Source organism: Scylla paramamosain, unplaced genomic scaffold (genome assembly GCF_035594125.1).
Source record: "Scylla paramamosain isolate STU-SP2022 unplaced genomic scaffold, ASM3559412v1 Contig14, whole genome shotgun sequence".
Lineage (NCBI taxonomy): Eukaryota > Metazoa > Arthropoda > Malacostraca > Decapoda > Portunidae > Scylla > Scylla paramamosain.
In genome coordinates, this window is record NW_026973679.1 from 193,704 (window position 1) to 212,500 (window position 18,797).

General features: G+C 34.3%; 1 protein-coding gene across 1 annotated transcript in view; it reads right to left on the reverse strand.

The window, feature by feature from the left end:
* LOC135097205 (calcium-dependent secretion activator-like) overlaps window positions 1-18,797 on the reverse strand; it is a 151,902-nt gene that overhangs the window by 81,266 nt on the left and 51,839 nt on the right. The window contains 1 exon segment of the mRNA XM_063998981.1: window positions 17,770-17,866. Coding sequence (XP_063855051.1) covers window positions 17,770-17,795 — 26 coding nt within the window. The 5' untranslated portion in view covers window positions 17,796-17,866.

Below are 18,797 nucleotides of genomic sequence, written 5' to 3' on the forward strand. Positions count from 1 at the left end.
TTTTCACTTCTTACAAAAACACAACTAAAAAGAAAGCAGTATACAAGATGCATAAGAAAACTCTCCAGTCATGGAAGCATTTTTAACCTTCTCAAAATCAGCTTCACTTACATAATGTCCACATTACTTTTTTCTTATCTTTATTATCTGGTCATCCTGTTTGATTTAAAAAAAAAAAAAAAAAATCCATGCTTCCCACTACAGGACTTCATATATATATATATATATATATATATATATATATATATATATATATATATATATATATATATATATATATATATATATATATATATATATATATATATATATATATATATATCATTTTATTACTTCATTGATGGCCAATTAGTTTCATACATGTCATATGAGTTTGAATAGTGTACAAATATGGCATATCAAACAGTTAAATTTAGTGCACTACTGTAATGGAAAGAGGAAATTCATGAGTTATTCTGTTACATCCCTGAACTTAATTACTTGCTTTTTTCTTCTGTAATTATTAATGTTCTTTTCACCTGGATTTTTCATACACACTTTTAATTTGCTCTAGATGCCTCAACAATATGATGATTTTAAAACTTTTGAAATATTACTTAACATATATTTATATAATTATTATCAACTTATTTCATGGTTGACTGCTTAAACTCTGTGAAAGTAAGATGCTGCAACAGTCTAAGCTATATCATTCATATCACTACCTAGTCAAAATTACCCACCATGCCCAAGTCAATCAGAACCATAAAACCTTCAGAATTGTTGAGAGAGAGAGAGAGAGAGAGAGAGAGAGAGAGAGAGAGAGAGAGAGAGAGAGAGAGAGAGAGAGAGAGAGAGAGAGAGAGAGAGAGAGAGAGAGATTTCATAGATAACATCAGCAGTCTTTAAAAAAAGTAATAATGTCTTTTCACATTTGCAATCTTCATGTCAAGTACATCATAGTAAGATATAATTACCATATAAATTTAGCACTGATACTGGTCACAAGACAAGCAGAACCAAATAATTATATTCTTAACATGCACATGTTCATGCCAAAAGTTTTAGTTTGAGGAAAGTTTAACTTTATTTAAAAATGCAGTAAATCTAAGTTGCTATGCAAGATTTTATTCATATAAAGCAATCTCTGAAAATGTGAGTATAAAAACATAAAGAAGAGTTAAAGATAGATTGTATTACTTGATCTTATAAGTGCATACTATTGTGAAGTAAAGTATACTTCAATATAAATAAATAAGGACTTATAAACTGTAGGCTATTTTTTGCATAAATAAGTGAACAAAGACAAATAAATTTTACAAATCTAAAGATTTTGATCATTGCATATGAAATGTGGCAGAAACACCTAAAGTGTGTTCATTTATCATTATTAGGAAATATGAAAATTAACTATAATCATGATGCAAAATTTTCATGTAAGCTTTCTATTTTGATGTTCTTGTAATTTGTCATCACATGATTTCAACTGTAAAATACACATAATTATACAAATTATTATACAAATAATTATACAATCTTCTTTGATAAATGTTCATTATCTACCATCAGACATATATATCTATATGACTTATTAATATATGTATGCTAAAAGCATCATTAATAATTATCCAACATTGATTTCAGCATTCCACTTGCTACTTCTCTCCAGTTTGATTCTTAATCTTTTACCACCAATGTCATTTATATTCCCTTCAGATTCTTTTCCATCCACTTTTTCTTTACCGTTTCATTTTCTGACTTTGATAATATGCAGCCTTATGTGGGAATCTTGTTGAATTCTTTATTAATGTCTAAATGTCTAAGTTAGTCAGAAATGCAGGCTTGTAATTGAGTGGATCTTCTTTATTTCCATTCCCTTTTGTAGAGCATTATTAAGTCATATACTGATTGGATCAACTGTTTTGCACATTCATGTGTATTTGTGTGTGTGTGTGTGTGTGTGTGTGTTTATGTAGGAGGGACACTGACCAAGGGCAACAAAAATCCAATAAAAAAAAAATGCCCACTGAAATGCCAGTCCCATAAAAGGGTCCAAAGCAGTGGTCAAAAATTGAAGGATAAGTGTCTTGAAACCTTCCTCTTGAAGGAATTCAAGTCATAGGAAGGTGGAAATACAGAAGCAGGCAGGGAGTTCCAGAGTTTACCAGAGAAAGGGATGAATGATTGAGAATACTGGTTAACTCTTGCATTAGAGAGTTCACCTAGTTGTGACATACAGGAGAGGAGCTAAGCTCATACTGTCCTGTCTCCATAACTGTTTTTATCCAACTTTTCCTTAAAGTCATGAATACTCCTAGCACACACAACTTCCCCTTCCAGTCCATTCCATGCCTCAATGCTTCTATGAAGGAAGCTAAACTTCTTTATTTTTTTTCTGCAGGTGGCTGCTTTTAGTTTTCTTCCATCCCCTTGTTTCTTTCATTCATTACAAATAGATCTTCCCTATCTAGTTTTCTACCCCACTCAGTAATATGTAAAATGCAATCATATCAATTCTCTCTCATCTCTTTTCCAAGGTTGGGAGTTGTGTGTATTTACCTAGTTGTATTGTACAGGGCACAAGCCAAAGCTCAGTTTGTCCTGTCTCCATAACCATATTTATCCTTTTTCTCTTTAAACATGTGTACACTGTTTGCCACAACCACCTCTTCCTTCAAATCATTCCAGATTTCAATAGTTCAATACAGGAGGCTATGTTTTTTTATGTCACTAGAACATCCACTCTTCTTTATTTTCTTCCCATGTCCCCTCATCTGTCTCTCTTCCTTCTCCATCTGTGGTACCAAGTCATTTCAGTCTATTCTTTCTATATTGTTTACTAATTTGTACATTGTTATCAGGTCTCCTCTTCTTCTTCTCTCTTGTATTGTTGGTAATCCCATCTCTTTAAGTCTTTCATCATAGTTTAAGTCTTTCAATTCTGGTACTATCTTTGTTGTTATCCTCTGTATTCTTTCCAGTTTCCATATATCTTTTTTCTGTGTGGAGCCCAAACTACTGCTGTGTATTCCAGTTTAGGTCGTTGCATGCTCGTTATAATTTTCTTCATCATTTCTTTATCTAAATAGTTTAACGCTACCGTAATGTTTGTTAACAAGCTGTATGTAAAGCTGAATATTCCATTTATGTGCCTTTCAGGTGACAATGTGTCCTGGATCATTACTCACAAATCTTTTTCTTCATTACTTTTCATTATTATTTCTCCTTCCATTTTGTAATTCATTGTATTCACCGTCATGGTTTGCAGAAGTTTTTTGCTCCATGCCCAGACATTTTCTTTCACTTCCATCTCCTCCTAGTTAATTCCTTTAGTGTTGAAGTCTCCTACTAAGAGCACTTTGTTACTTTTCTTTATCATTTCCTCTATGCTATTTCTTGTTTCTAGTTGCATAATTTTATATCTATTGGTCTCCCATGCATTAGTTTTTTGGTGGTATGTAAGTCACAATAACTTTCCTTTTTCACTTCCTTTGATCTTAATCACAACACTCAGTTTCTACCATTCCATCACCATATTCCATTTCCTCAACAAAAATATTCTCTTTCACTAGTATCATCACTCCTCTTCCTCCCTCTCCTTTTCAGTCTCTCTTCCATGTGCTATGTCCTTCCTTTGCAAATCTCAACTTTATTTCCTCTTTTAGTTTGGTTTTTGTTAAACATACCACGTCTGGTTTATTGTTCCTTAGGTAGTCTTTAAGTTGTGTATTTATCTAGTTGTATTTAACTAGTTGTATAGTACATGGTTCAAGCAGGGCTCATAGTGTCTGTCTCCATATCTATATTTATCCAGCATTTCCTTAAATTTATGCATGTTTGCTGCTGTAACAACCTCTTCATTTAGGTCATTCCAGATATCCGCAGTTCTTTGTGAAAAACTGTACTTCTTGATGTCCGTCAAACACTGACTCTTCCTGATCTTCTTTGAGTGCCTTCTTGTCCATCCAGCTTCATCTTCCAGCAACACCACGTCCTGCTTGTCTATCTTCTCAATGCAGTTAACTATTTTGTACATTGTTATTAGATCTCCTCTTTTACTTCTAACTTGCAAAGTTGGCAGTCCCATTTCCTTCAACATCTGTGTGTGTGTGTATTTACCTAGTTGTATTTACCAAGTTGTGGTTTATGGGAGGGGAGTAATCTCATAGTTTCCCGTCTCTACATCTATCCAGTTTGGTTTTAAAAGCATGGACAGTTATGGCACTGATAACATCTTCACTGAGTTCATTCCATTTGTTCACACTTCTGCAAGGAAAACTATACTTCTTAATGTCTCTTCTACAGTTAACTTTCTTCAACTTCTTATTGTGTCCCCTTGTACTCCGTGTGTCCAAATTTAGAAAATCTTTGTCTACATTTTCCATACCATTTATCATTCTATAGATGTTTATTAAGCCTCCTTTCTCTCTCTCTCTCTCTCTCTCTCTCTCTCTCTCTCTCTCTCTCTCTCTCTCTCTCTCTCTCTCTCTCTCTCTCTCTCTCTCTCTCTCTCTCTCTCCTATTTTCAAGGGTAGGAATTTCCAACATTCTTAATGTCTCTTCATAGGTCGATTTACTCAACTCTGGAACCATCTTAGTGACTGCTCTTTGTACTTTTTCTAATTTCATATTTCTCTTTATACGAGGAGACCACACCACTACTGCGTATTCCAATCTTGGTCTTATCATGGATATCAACAATTTTTTTATAATTTCTTTATCCAAACATGAGAATGCCATTCTTACTCTTTTTAACAAATTCATCATCTCTCCAGTAATTTTATCAATGTGTCTGTGAATCAAATTTTTCAGTAACTGTTACAAATCCACTTCCTCTTTTGACTTCTTTAACTTCACACCTTCCATCTCATAATGATATTGTATTCTTTTTTTACTTTTACCAAACTCCATTACTTTACAATTACTTAAACTGAATTCTATTTGCCAAGATTTACTTCATTTATTTACCTTATGTAAATCATCTTGCAATACCATACAGTCATTTACATTTTCTACCCTTCTCATCAGCTTAGCATCATCTGCAAATAAGCTCATATAACTATCTATTTCTTCATGTATGTCACTCACATATTTTATAAACATTATCGGTCCAACACTAGTTACTTTCAACCAAGATGTGTGTGTATTTACCTAGTTGTATTTACCTGGTTGTGCTTTATGGAAAAAGAGCTATGCTCATGCTGTCCCATCTCCATATCTTTTAGTATCCAACTTAGCCTTGAATCCATGTATACTTTCTGCATTTACTATCTCCTCATCCAGACTGTTCCATACATCAATACTTCTATATGGGAAACTGTACTTTTTGACATCTCTTCTACAAGCACTCCTCTTCAGCCTCTTCCCATGTCCTCTAGTGTCCTGTGTATCCCAGACCATTAAGTCGCTCCTGTCCACCTCCTCTACTCCCTCATATGTTTCATATATCACAATCAAGTCTCCTCTTTCTCTCCTCTTTTCCAACATTGGTAGATGTATCCTTGCCAGTCTCTCTTCATATGACAAGTCCCTGATACTTGCTACCACCTTCGTAGCTGCTCTCTGAACTCTCTACAACTTCCTTATATCCATTTTCTTGTATGGCGACCACACTACTGCTGCATATTCTAGTCTAGGTCTTATCAGTGTGTGTGTGTGTGTGTGTGTGTGTGTGTGTGTGTGTGTGTGTGTGTGTGTGTGTGTGTGTGTGTGTGTGTGTGTTTTGGTATGCAGCATACATTTTCTTTCAACCAGATTAACATGCAATCTCAAATCATTTTAAGTTTTCAACATTAACTACTAAAGGATGTCAGTGTTTACCCAAGTTCCAAATATCAATAATATTAATTTGCATTAGAGATGGAATCAAAAGCATTTTGTTTGATCAATTCTTCTCTTCTAACTGACTGTCTTCAGTCTCTCTCTCACCACTGCAATGTTGCACCTCTTGCCATCTACTACCACAATTTTCATGCTAACTGCTCTTCTGACCTTGCTAACTACATGCCTGCCCTTCTCCCATGGCCTTGCCACACAAGACTTTCTACTTACTCTCATCCCTATTCTGTCCACCTCTCTAATGCAAGAGTTAACCAGTATTCGCAAACATTCATCCCTTTTTCTGGTAAACTCTGGAAAGCCTTGCCTACTTCCACATTTCCTCCTTCCTAAGATTTAAATTCTTTCAAGAGGGAGGTTTCAAGACACTTATCCTTCAATTTTTGGTGATCATTTCTGGTCTCTGTTTAGAGACTGTCACCTCAGTAGGCTTTTTTTCTATTTTTCTTTGTTGCCCTAGGCCAGCACCCCTCTTACATAAAAAAAAAAAAGGCATCAGATATAGCTGGACATGATTGGTTGATGAATCATGAGTAAGCAAATAGCCAAGACAAGAAAGCAAGAGTGGTTGATGAAATCAAACAATCAGTGAAAAATGTCCCACCTTTCCATCCAATGTAGTGCAAAAAGATGACCACAAACTATTTACCTAGCAATGCACATGGGAATTATTAATCAAGAATTTGATAATTTAATATAATAATTAACTCTGATAAATGGCTTTTCTCAAATTTGGATAATAGAATTCTACTGTTTCTTTGGGATCAATTTAGTGATGGCTGTACATGAACATGAAAATATTAGTATATGTCTTATAGGGAAGATTATAATCAAAGGTTACATGATGTAAGCAATCATAACTATACAAGAAACAAATACCTGTGATATATCTCACTGCAAACAGGGATCTTGAAATCCAGAAGAGTAAAAGTGCCTTATCTAATTATTTAAATATCTACCACCTATCTATCTATCTATCTATCTATCTATCTATCTATCTATCTATCTATATATATATATATATATATATATATATATATATATATATATATATATATATATATATATATATATATATATGAAAAGCAGAATATACTCTCTAAATCATCATGATTATCATATACAATTTTTCATAATTGTAAATATTAGACCATACAATCTCAGAAAAACCTAAAAAGATTTAGTTGCCTACTTTGAAGAAAACTGCACATAGACATAAAAAATTGACATTGGCTGAGAAAAATTTATGCATCTTCCTACAGACATATAGAGTAAGAATTAGATCTACTTTCAATATATGATATTTAATGAAGAATATATATATATATATATATATATATATATATATATATATATATATATATATATATATATATATATATATATATATATATATATATATATATATATATATACACACCACATCTATCCACATACATATATACATACATACATATGTCATTGGGAAAATTGTAGAAGGAGATGAAACGGATATACAAATAGAAGAAGTGTACAGGATTGGGAAATATTCAGAAGGGGGGAAACGTCCCATGAAAATAAGACTAAATACCCAAGCGGCAGCCGAACACATCCTGAGAAGAACGAGTTTGTTAAGAAAGATAGAGGGTATGAAGGATATATATATATATATAAGAAGAGAAATGAATGAGGAGGAAAGAAACAAGGTGAAAGAGTTAAAAGAGGAGGCCAAGACAAAAAACGAAGAGAGAACACAGGAACAGGCAGAAAGATATATATGGAGAGTGATAGACATGAAAATGAGGAAATGGTGGTTAAAGAATGCGGAGCAAGAAGTAAGACAACAAAGAGAGAACACAAAAGAAATGGGTCCACAATAAATAAAATTAAAGTTATGTATACAAACATAGATGGATTAGTGTCCAGCCTAAGGGAACTAAGAGATTATTTACATGAAAAGAAACCAGAAGTGGCATGCATTACGGAAATAAAACTAACAAGGGAGATTAATGTTGAATTTGAAGAAGAAGGATACAACACATGGAGAAGAGATAGAAAGAATAAGGGAGGAGGAGGAGTGATGATTCTAGTAAGAAAAAACATCTTGATAGAAACAGTGGAATATGGTGAAGGGAGGTCAGAAACATTGAGTGTGGAGATCAAGATCCAAGGACAAGAAAGCAGAAAAATGATTGTTGCATACATGCCTCCAAAGACCAACACTTGGGGGACTGATGATTATAAGCACATGCAAAGCGAGTTCATAAAAAGTATAGATGACATGCTAAAGATAAGAAACAAGGTGTTACTAGTAGGAGATTTTAATAGCAAAGAGATAAACTGGGGGGAGATGGAGGTGACAGGGATTGCCAGTACATGGAGTGAAGAATTTTTACAGACTATGATGGTAAACACGATGGATCAATGGGTGAAAGAAAATACTAGGTACAGAGGGGAAGATGAACCATAGCTACTAGACTTGGTTTTTACAAAAAAGCCAGAAAATGAACCAAGTATAGAATATTTGTGTCCAGTGGGAAAAAGTGATCATGTGAAGATGGAGATAGAGATCAAAGAAGAAGTGCCAAAATTCAATGAGGAATATAAAAATGAGAGAAAAAATTATGCTAAGGCAGACTTTACAGGGTTAAAGAAATTCTACGGAGAGCTTGATTGGAGTAATTTATTAAGAGGTATGGAGGTGCAGAAAAAATATGAAGTGTTTTTAAGCAAGTTTAGAGAAGGTGTTGAAAGATATGTGCCAAGATATAAGGTAAAAGAAAATAAGAAAGTGTGGTTCAATGCAAAGTGTGCAGAGGCAAAAAAGAAGAAGGAGAGAGCATGGAAAAAAATGAGGAAACAATGGAATGAGATAAATAGAGAAGAATACAGGACAGCTAGAAATGATTATGTTAAAATAAGAAGAGAAGAAGAAAGAAATTTTGAAAGAGATGTAGTTGGAAAGTGTAAAGAAGAACCCAAACTTTTCTATAGATATGTAAATGGAAAAATAAAGCATAGAGATACTATTACAAAGCTGAAGAAAAATGGAGAAATTTATGAAACCACACAAGAGATGGCTGAGATACTGAATAAAAGCTTTAAGTCTGTATTTACAAGAGAAACTGTCTTTGCATCACTGGGAGATGAGGAACAACAGAAAGGAATAGCAAACATACAAGTGGAAAGAAAAGAAATTAAAAGACTACTGGAAGAGCTAGATACTAGGAAGGCGATGGGACCAGACGAAGTAAATGGATGGATATTGAAAGAATGTAGAGAGGAATTGGAAGAACCAATATGGGAGATAATTAACAGTTCTTTAAAGGAAGGAAAAGTACCAAAGGAATGGAAGAGAGCAAATATAGTACCGTTATACAAAGGAGGTAATAAAATGGAACCACTGAATTACAGACCAGTCTCACTCACGAGTATTGTAAGTAAACTCTGTGAAATAGTCATTAAAAACAGATGGGTGCAATATCTTGAACAAGAAAATATAATAACAGAAAAACAATTCGGTTTCAGGAAAGAGAGATCTTGCATAACAAACTTACTGAGCTTTTATACAAGAGTAATAGATAAACTACAAGAGAGAGATGGTTGGGTTGATACTGTCTATTTAGATCTGAAAAAAGCTTTTGATACAGTTCCACATAAAAGACTCATATAGAAACTGGAACATCGAGGAGGGCTAAAAGGAAAAATACTTAAGTGGATGAAGGATTATCTCCAAGGTAGGGAAATGAGTACAGTAATCAGAGATAATAAATCAAGTTGGTGCGAAGTAACAAGCGGAGTACCACAAGGGTCTGTGTTGGCACCTATAAAGTTTCAGGTCTATATAAATGATATGACGGTGGGTTTAAATAGCTACATTAATATGTTTGCAGATGATGCAAAATTGATGAAAGTAATAAAGAACCAAGAGGATTGTGAGGAACTACAGAGGGATATTGATAGAATTTATGAATGGAGTAAACGATGGAAATTAGAATTCAATATAAAGAAGTGCCATGTAATGGAGATGGGAAGAAGTAAAAGGAGACCTTCATGGGAGTATAAGATGGGAGGTATCACAATACGAAAGAGCAAAGAAGAAAAAGACTTGGGAGTAATAATTCAAGACACGCTTTCACCAGAAAAACACATCAATGGAATATTTGGCTCTACATATAATTTGCTAGCAAATATCAGGGTGGCATTTAATTACCTAGACAAAGAAATGATGAAGAAAATCATAACACACATGATACGTCCCAAACTGGAATACGCAGCAGTGGTATGGTCTCCACACAAAAAGAAAGATATAAGGAAATTGGAAAGAATACAAAGAACAGCTACGAAAATGATACCTGAATTGGAAGACCTAAGTTACGAGGAAAGACTGGAAGAAATTGCATTACCAACACTGCAAGAAAGAAGGGAAAGAGGAGACCTGATAACAATGTTCAAATTAGTAAATGGCATGGAGAAGATAGACAGAGATGACCTAGTTGTAAAAGTGGAGGAAGGAGATAGACGTACGTACAAGGGGACATATCAGGCGCGCGGTGCAACAACGACGTAACCGTGAAATTTGAGATTTCGTGTTTTTGCCTGCTCCGTGTGGTAGAAGGGTGTAAAAGTCTCGTGGTGATGTCGGCCAAGTCATATTCGACCATCTAAGCACCTGTACTAAGGCTCAAAGTCGAGCGTAGTGTGGAGAAATAACGTGCCGGTAATGAGTAAGTTTTATTTTTTACGCTTGGAAAAAAATTCATAAAAAATTTATTTATGTACCAATCTTCATGAAACTTTCACCTAATACTATGTGTAATAGGCTCTAACACATTATCAACAAATGAAAACAATATCGGGAAAAAAAATTATTACCTACGGTATACGCGTTAACGCGTAAGTCATCCACCCAAAATCGTCACCTATCACTTCGAAACCTACATCCCCAAACAGAACTACCCAAGACCTTTCAAATGATGTATAATACTTACTTATTTAAGGGTATCCTATTGTGCGCAATCAGTGTTTAACTTTGAGCGCGTTTTTCTCGAAACTTCCATTTCTCGGTTATGTCGTTGTTGCACCGCGCGCCTGATATGAAGAAATTAAAGAAGAGTCTTTGTTTGGGAGATATTAAGAAATACAGCTTTCCGCATCGAATGGTTGAAATATGGAATAACTTAAAAGAAGAGGTAGTTGCGGCAAAGAGTGTGCACATGTTTAAAGAGAAATTGGACAAATTCGGGTATGGAGACAGGACTAATTGAGCTTTGGCTCGGACCCTGTATTATACAACTAGGTAAATACAACTAGGTAAATACACACACACACACACACACACACACACACACACACACACACACACAGTACAAGAAGTGCTATGAAGAAATTAAGAAACTCAAGGAAGAGAACAAAGAGTTAAAGAAAACTTTGCAAGAGAGAGAGGTTAGGGTTGGAGAAGTGAAAAAGTTAGTGACAGAGGGAGTCAAAAGTTGGAAAGAGAAAGAACAACAAAAGTTGGACACAGAGGAGATAATAAGGCAACAGCAATAAGAAAACAATAAGGATATAGAAAAGACAGTGATTAAAATAATAAAGGAAAAAAGTAATCTTGTGAAAGACACAGTACAGAGAAAGATATGTGTGGTGATATTTGGGGTCAAGAAGAACCTACCCATGAAAATAGCTAGAGAGAAAGAAGCAGAAGTGGCATGGGGAGGAGAGGGATAGTGAAACAAACTGAAGAGGTTTACAGGATTGGAAAGTATGATGAAAACAGAACAAGACCAACGAAAATAAGATTCATGACACAAACAGCAGCAGAACATGTCTTGCAAACAACAGGAAAATTGGCAAAAGTAGAGGGAATGAAGGAAATATGGATAAAGAGACATGTACAAAGAAGAGAGAAGTAAACTGAAAGAATTGAGAGTATAGGCCCAGTCAAAAAATGAGGAGAGAACACAGGAACAAGCAAGAAGATTCACCTGGAAAGCTGCAGACACAAAAGTGAGGAAATGGTGGCACAAAGATACCATGAATTAGTTTAAAGATTATGTATACTAATGTAGATGGTTTGGTGTCAAGCCTATTGGAACTTAAGACTACTTAAAGAACAATAAACCAGATGTGGTATGTTTGACAGAAACCAAACTAAAATAGGAAATAAAGTTGGGATCTGAAAAGGAAGGATATAGCACATGGAGGAGAGACAGAAAAGGAAAGGGAGGAGGAGTGATGATATTGGTAAAAGAGGATATTGTTGTTAAGGAAATGGAATATGGTGATGGAATGGCAGAAACTTTGAGTGCTGTGATTAAGATCAAAGGAAGTGAAAAAAGGAAAATAATTGTGACATAGATACAGCCAAAAACTAATGCATGGAAGACCAATAAATTTAAAAGTATGCAACTAGAAACAAAAAAATAGCAAAGAGGAAATGATAAGGAAAATTGTCAAAGTGCTCTTAGTAGGTAACTTCAACACTAAAGGAATTAACTAGGAGGAGATGGAAGTGAAAGAAAATGTTGGATCATGGAGCGATGAACTAATACAAACCATGATGATGAATACAATGAGACAATGGGTGTACAAGCCTACAAGATGTAAAGGAGAAGAAGAACCATCACAGTTGGACTTAGTGTCTACAAAAATGCCAGAAAATAGACCAAGTATACACTGTCTGAGTCCAATGGGAAGAAGTGGAAGTGTGGTAGAAATGGTACCACAAGAGGAAATGGTGTTGCAGAGGAAAGAATAATACAGAAATGGGAGACAGAACTATGCTAAGGCAAACTTTGCAGAGCTTAATAAATTCTATGGAAAAATGAACTGGAAAGAGCAATTTGAAAGTAAAGTAGTGCAAGAAAAATAAGAGATATTTTTGAGCAAGTGTAGAGAGGGGGTGCAACAGTTTGTGCCAAGTTATAAAGTGAAAATCAGGAAACATGAATGGTATAATGCCAGGTGAGTAGAAGCAAAAAAGAAAAAGGACAGAGCATGAAAGAAAATGATGAGACAACTGAACAGAAATACTAGGAAAGAATACAGAAAGGCAAGGAATGAATATAGTATAATAAGAGAATCAGAAAGAAACTTTGAAAGTGATATAGTAAGAGAACTCTTCTACAGATACATAAACAGGAAAATTAAACATGGGGATGGTATAAACAAGTTAAAAAGGGAAGGAATAATTTATGAAACTACTGAGGAGATGAGTGAACTAATGAATGGGAGTTTTCAATACGTGTTTACAAAGGAAACCAAGTTTGTGGCACTGAAAGTGGTATCACAGAATGAAGAAATACATGAGATACAAGTAAAGAGACAATAAATCAAGAAGCTGCTGGAAGAGCTGGATGTTAGAGAAGCTATGGGACCAGATCAAGTAAATGGATGGATATTAAAAGAATGCAGAGAACAAATGGAAGAACCTATATGGGATATAATTAACAGCTTGTTGAGAGAAGGAAAAGTACCAAGGGAATGGAAAAAGGCTAACATAGTGCCAATATACAAAAGGGGAAATAAAATGGAACCATTAAATTATAGATCAGTGTTACTAACAAGTATTGTAAGCAAGCTTTGTGAAATAATAAAGATAGATTGGTGGATTATCTAGAAGATGAAAAGATAATTACAGAAAAGCAATTTGGATTCAGGAAAGGGAGATCCTGTGTCACAGATCTACTGAGCTTCTATATGAGAGTAATAGATGGAGCGCAAGATAGGGATGGAAGGGTTGATTTGGTATACCTGGATCTCGAAAAAAGCATTTGATAAAAGTTCCCCACAAAAGTCTTATGTGGAAGTTAGAGAATGAAGGAAGACTAAATGGAGCAACATTAAGATGGATGGAGGATTATTTAAAGTGGAGGGAAATGAGAACAGTAATCAGACATTAAGAGTGAGGCAAGGTACTGGGCTGCCCCGGCGAGTCCTCAGGTGGTGGCCCAGAGCAGAGGCTTAATTCAAGTTGGCGCAAAGTGACAAGTGAGGTACAGCAAGGATCTTTGTTGGCACCTATTATGTTTCAAATGTATGTGAATGATATGACAGAGGATCTAAATAGTTATATAAACTTGTTTGCTGATGAAATAAAAATAATGAAAATAATAAAGGATGAAAATGACTGCAAGGAGTTAAAAAAGGATATTGACAAGATACATGCATGGAGCCAAAGATGGAAACTAGAATTTAATGCAAGAAAATGCCATGTGTTGGAAATAGGAAAAAGTAAAAAGAGACCTTCATGGAAGTACAAAATGGGAGGAGAAATAATAATGAAAAGTAATGAAGAAAAAGATTTGGGAGTAATGATTCAGGGCATACTATCACCTGAAAGACACATAAACAGGATATTCAACTCTACATACAGCTTGTTAACAAACATTAACGTGGCATTTAACTATTTAGATAAACAAATGATGAAGAAAATTATAACAAGCATATGTCCTAAATTGGAATATACAGTAGTAGTTTGGGCTTCACACAGAAAAAAAAATATCAGGAAACTGGAAGGAATACAGAGGATACTCATGAAAATGGCTATGAAGAAAGACTTGAAGAGATGAGTTTACAAACACTGCAAGAGAAAAGAGAAAGAGGAGACCTGATAATAATGTATAAATCAGTAAACAATATAGAAAGAACTGACAGAAATGACCTGGTACCACAGATGCAAAATGAAGAGAGAGAGATGAGCGGACATGGTAAGAAAATAAAGAATAGTGGATGTTCAAGTGACATCAAGAATTGTAGCTTCCCGTATAGAACTATTGAAATCTGGAATTCTTTGAAGGAAGAGATGGTTGCAGTAAACAGTGTACACATGTTTCAAGAGAAACTGGATAAATATGGTTATGGAGACAGGACAAAATGATCTTTGGCTCATGCCCTGTACAATACAACTAAATAAATAAACACACACACACACACACACACACACACACACACACACACACACACACACACACACACACACACCTTATATGAAGTAAAGAGACTGGACTCTCTATCCCTTGCACACACACACATATATGCATATACACACATTCCAATCTCTCTTTCTCTCTCTCACACACACACACACACACACACACACACACACACATTTTAAAATCTGGATATTACAAGTGTGGCTCAACTTGTAAAAATGTAAAAAAAAGTAAATACAGGCAAATAAAAACAAATAAATTGGTCTTGATCTGCCTCCCTCTCTTTCTCTTATTTCATCTTTTCCATCCCCTATCTTCACACCCTTCTCTATTTTTTTTTAAATTTTCAAGGAACTATTGTGTGTGTGGAGGTGGATGGGTGCACTCCAAGAAATGTGGCATGAACCAATGGATGAGCTTTGTGCATGTGTAAGAATGAGAGAGAGAGAGAGAGAGAGAGAGAGAGAGAGAGAGAGAGAGAGAGAGAGAGAGAGAGAGAGAGAGAGAGAGAGAGAGAGAGAGAGAGAGAGAGAAAGAGATTGTGATGGAAATAAAGCAACAGATATGGTGATCAAGCAGTTCAGATTATCATCTTCACCAAACCATATTCAGGACTTAAATCTGTTACATGTTTTTCACTTAGTTTTACTCAACTTAATAAAAATAAATGAATTACTTAATTGCATAACTAGTCATCTTTAAATCATCATTGACATATTCATAATAATCATCATCATAAATTGGTCAGGGATCATCTGTTATAGCCCCAGTGGTGGCCACTTCCAGGTAAACAAAGATATTATCAATCACCACAATTGTAGTGAGTTCATGTAAATTACAATACAGTCTACTATGTAAATGAAGATTGATGCCTGGTTAGTTACAACTTCTTGTGTTTTATGTTGCTTTCTGGTCCCAAAAATCCTTCATTAAATACAGTTCAGACACAAAATTTGTCTAAGATTTGTTTTTTAAGGCTTTTCCTGTTGTTGGTTATATGTGGAAATTTACCATCTGTACAGAGTGTACTGGTGAGCATGAAAGGAACAATGTATATTTTCTTGCAATTTAGAATCTGCATGTTGTTGGATTAAATTTTTGCATAATTTATCTGCTCACACAATCACAAATTTCATTAATGACAAATCCATCATTGGCAAGGATCAACAGTTCTTTATAATATTCTAGATCCTCATTGTATTTCAATGGAGATTTTTAAAATAAGAACAAAGCTCACTTACTTATTATAACTATTTTTCTACATCTAATGATAAGAAACATACAGCAATAAAAGATGCTACATAGATGGATATAAGCATAAAATAGTTATGTAATTTACATATGCCATGCAGATATATGCAAATGTGTAGTCTTGAGGGAAAAGGAAATAAGACAGGTATGTAATCTCACATTATGTCACAATATAAATTGTTTATTATGCTGTTGGTAAATAGCCTTAGCTGTATTTTTGTCTGATGTGATCGTAAGCTAATGCTGTTTTGCTCAAGAGTTTGTTTTTATTGAGCAAAAACTCCTTAAGACACTGCACTGTGCCTCTAAACTCAGTATGTGTTTGGAGTTACCATCAACGTATCACACTACTGGTAAGACTGTGTTTATAACTGTATAAATCTTTCATCCAGGCCTATTATTTATCACTACTGTTGGTGTCATTACCAAGTGTCATAAAATCATGAGGGTGTTATCCAGCTTATAACACACACAGACAAAAAAAAACCACACAATTATGACAATCATGAAAGAAAGATAAAGATATACTAAGTAACTGATTTATGGCAAAAATGCTGAAGAAACAAAAGTTTAGATATCTAACTTTAGCATAAAATATAAAAGAACATTAAAGAAATCATTTGGATGGACAAATTAGAGAAACTATCAAGGAGTGCCATAACAAAAGAGAAAAGGTCTGCTGTCCCTTGGCCTTAAGCCACAAAAACCAGAGAAAAGTTAGCCACCAATTAGCACTACACTCATCATCCAGGAACTTTTCACACATCAAATGAGTTTCAACATGTGCAGTGATATTGAGTTAAAAAAAAGAAGGATATACATAAGATCATGCTAGATATTTCTATATGAAAGGCATTATTAGAGATGAAATAGCAGACAGATCACATATTTGAGCTCTATTTCTTTTTTAAAGTTTTAAAAAACAAACAAGAGAGCTCTGATATACAAAACCTCATGTTGATGCTTTATAACAATGCTATATGTCAAATTACAAAATAATATAGTATCTGGTGAACATGGATGGGTATTCTTTTTATAAAAAACTTAGCTTGCCACCTGTAACAGCTTGCATTAGTTTAATTCATTTCAACTGAAAAGAATTTTGGGTAGAAGTAGGTTCTTTACATGACTATGAATTCAAACTGCCTGAAGCCATATTTAACAATATAACAAGGATCTAAAACATACAATTCATGTGTGCATATATATATATATATATATATATATATATATATATATATATATATATATATATATATATATATATATATATATATATATACCATATAACTTTTAAAAATGGAGATTTTCTACCATGCCCACATCTAATCTCTACCTACATGTATGTATCTCAAATGTACTCTATATGTGGCTACATTGTAATAAGAAGAAGACTGCATCCACCTATTCCCAAAATTTTGAAAATTTGATTCTAAGCACAAAATAGCCACAGATTAAAATTATTTATTGAAAAGCATTCTGAATTTCAGTATTCACCTTATATAATATACAAATGGAAAATATGATAATCAGTTATCATTCCCTTAAATGCATTAAAGTTCATATCTACTTTCACTAGATAAAATATGTCACATGCAATATGACTTTCCTTACCTGGATCATGTCACATTCTGCTGAAATACATCTTTCAGTTAGTGGGGTAATAGCTTAATACATCTAATGAAGTAAGTTAAACATTGGCTTGGGAAAACACTTGTTGGTGCTTACATGACTGCACCTCCTTCTGTCATCTGCTTGAATGAAGGAGCTTCATGTAAAGTCTTACCTCAAGAGCAAAGGACAGGACAACATCCATCTTGGAAAGCGTCACTTCGTTGTCCATACTGTCACTATCGCGGCCACTTAACGAGCTCTGAGACCTGCTGTTCATGGGATTGGGAGTATGTGTTAGCTCAAGTTTGCCATAAAATTTTGAAATAGAAAAAGGGAGGGAATATTAGTATGAAATCCATCTAATGAAATACAAATTGTAAAACCAACACAATGTCAAAATTGAATGGAACTGACATGTAAATAATCAATTCAAGAGATATGCAAATTTACTTGAAATATTATGGTGTATGCATAAATAAGATACAATTCTAAAATGTTTAGAGATGTACATTGAAGGTTGAATAAGAATTAATGTTTATTGTATCCTTAAGAGCACATATGTATGCAAGCAAACTCAAAGAAAATGTGTACAACTGGCATTTGTATTAATAGACACAGGTACATTCATTATGAGACACATGCTATGAATTTTTCTCAAGAGCAGATGTGTTTCCTGAATACAGACAAAATATGCTTGCATTCCAGTGAGCAGCCATCCCCTTTGAACAAGGATTACTTGAGTACAGAAGCATGACCTTTCAGTTTCTTTAAAAGCTATCATTTAAAACCTGTCATTTGTGGCGGCCACTGTATGTATTAACTTTCCCATGATCAGCATCAGAAAATCTTATCACTGAATAAATCAAAGGTCACCACAGAAGTAGCAGGATTACTTGCAAATATGCTTTTAACCTAAATAATATGTTTGATGACAACTATGCACTTGCAACATGCTTTTATATCAACTAATAATTATCTAATAAAGCTAAGATAATCTGCATATTATTCATAACTTCATAAAATGTCCTAATATGCAAGGTGCACATCCAAAACTGGGTTGTGATCATGCAACATGACTGACATAATACCAGTTACACATTAATATGGTTTCTGTTCTAACCCATGCCCTTACACGCATATGTTTTAATATTTGAGTTTCTAATCTGGACGCATAGGTTGTGAGCAAGGGATATCCATAAG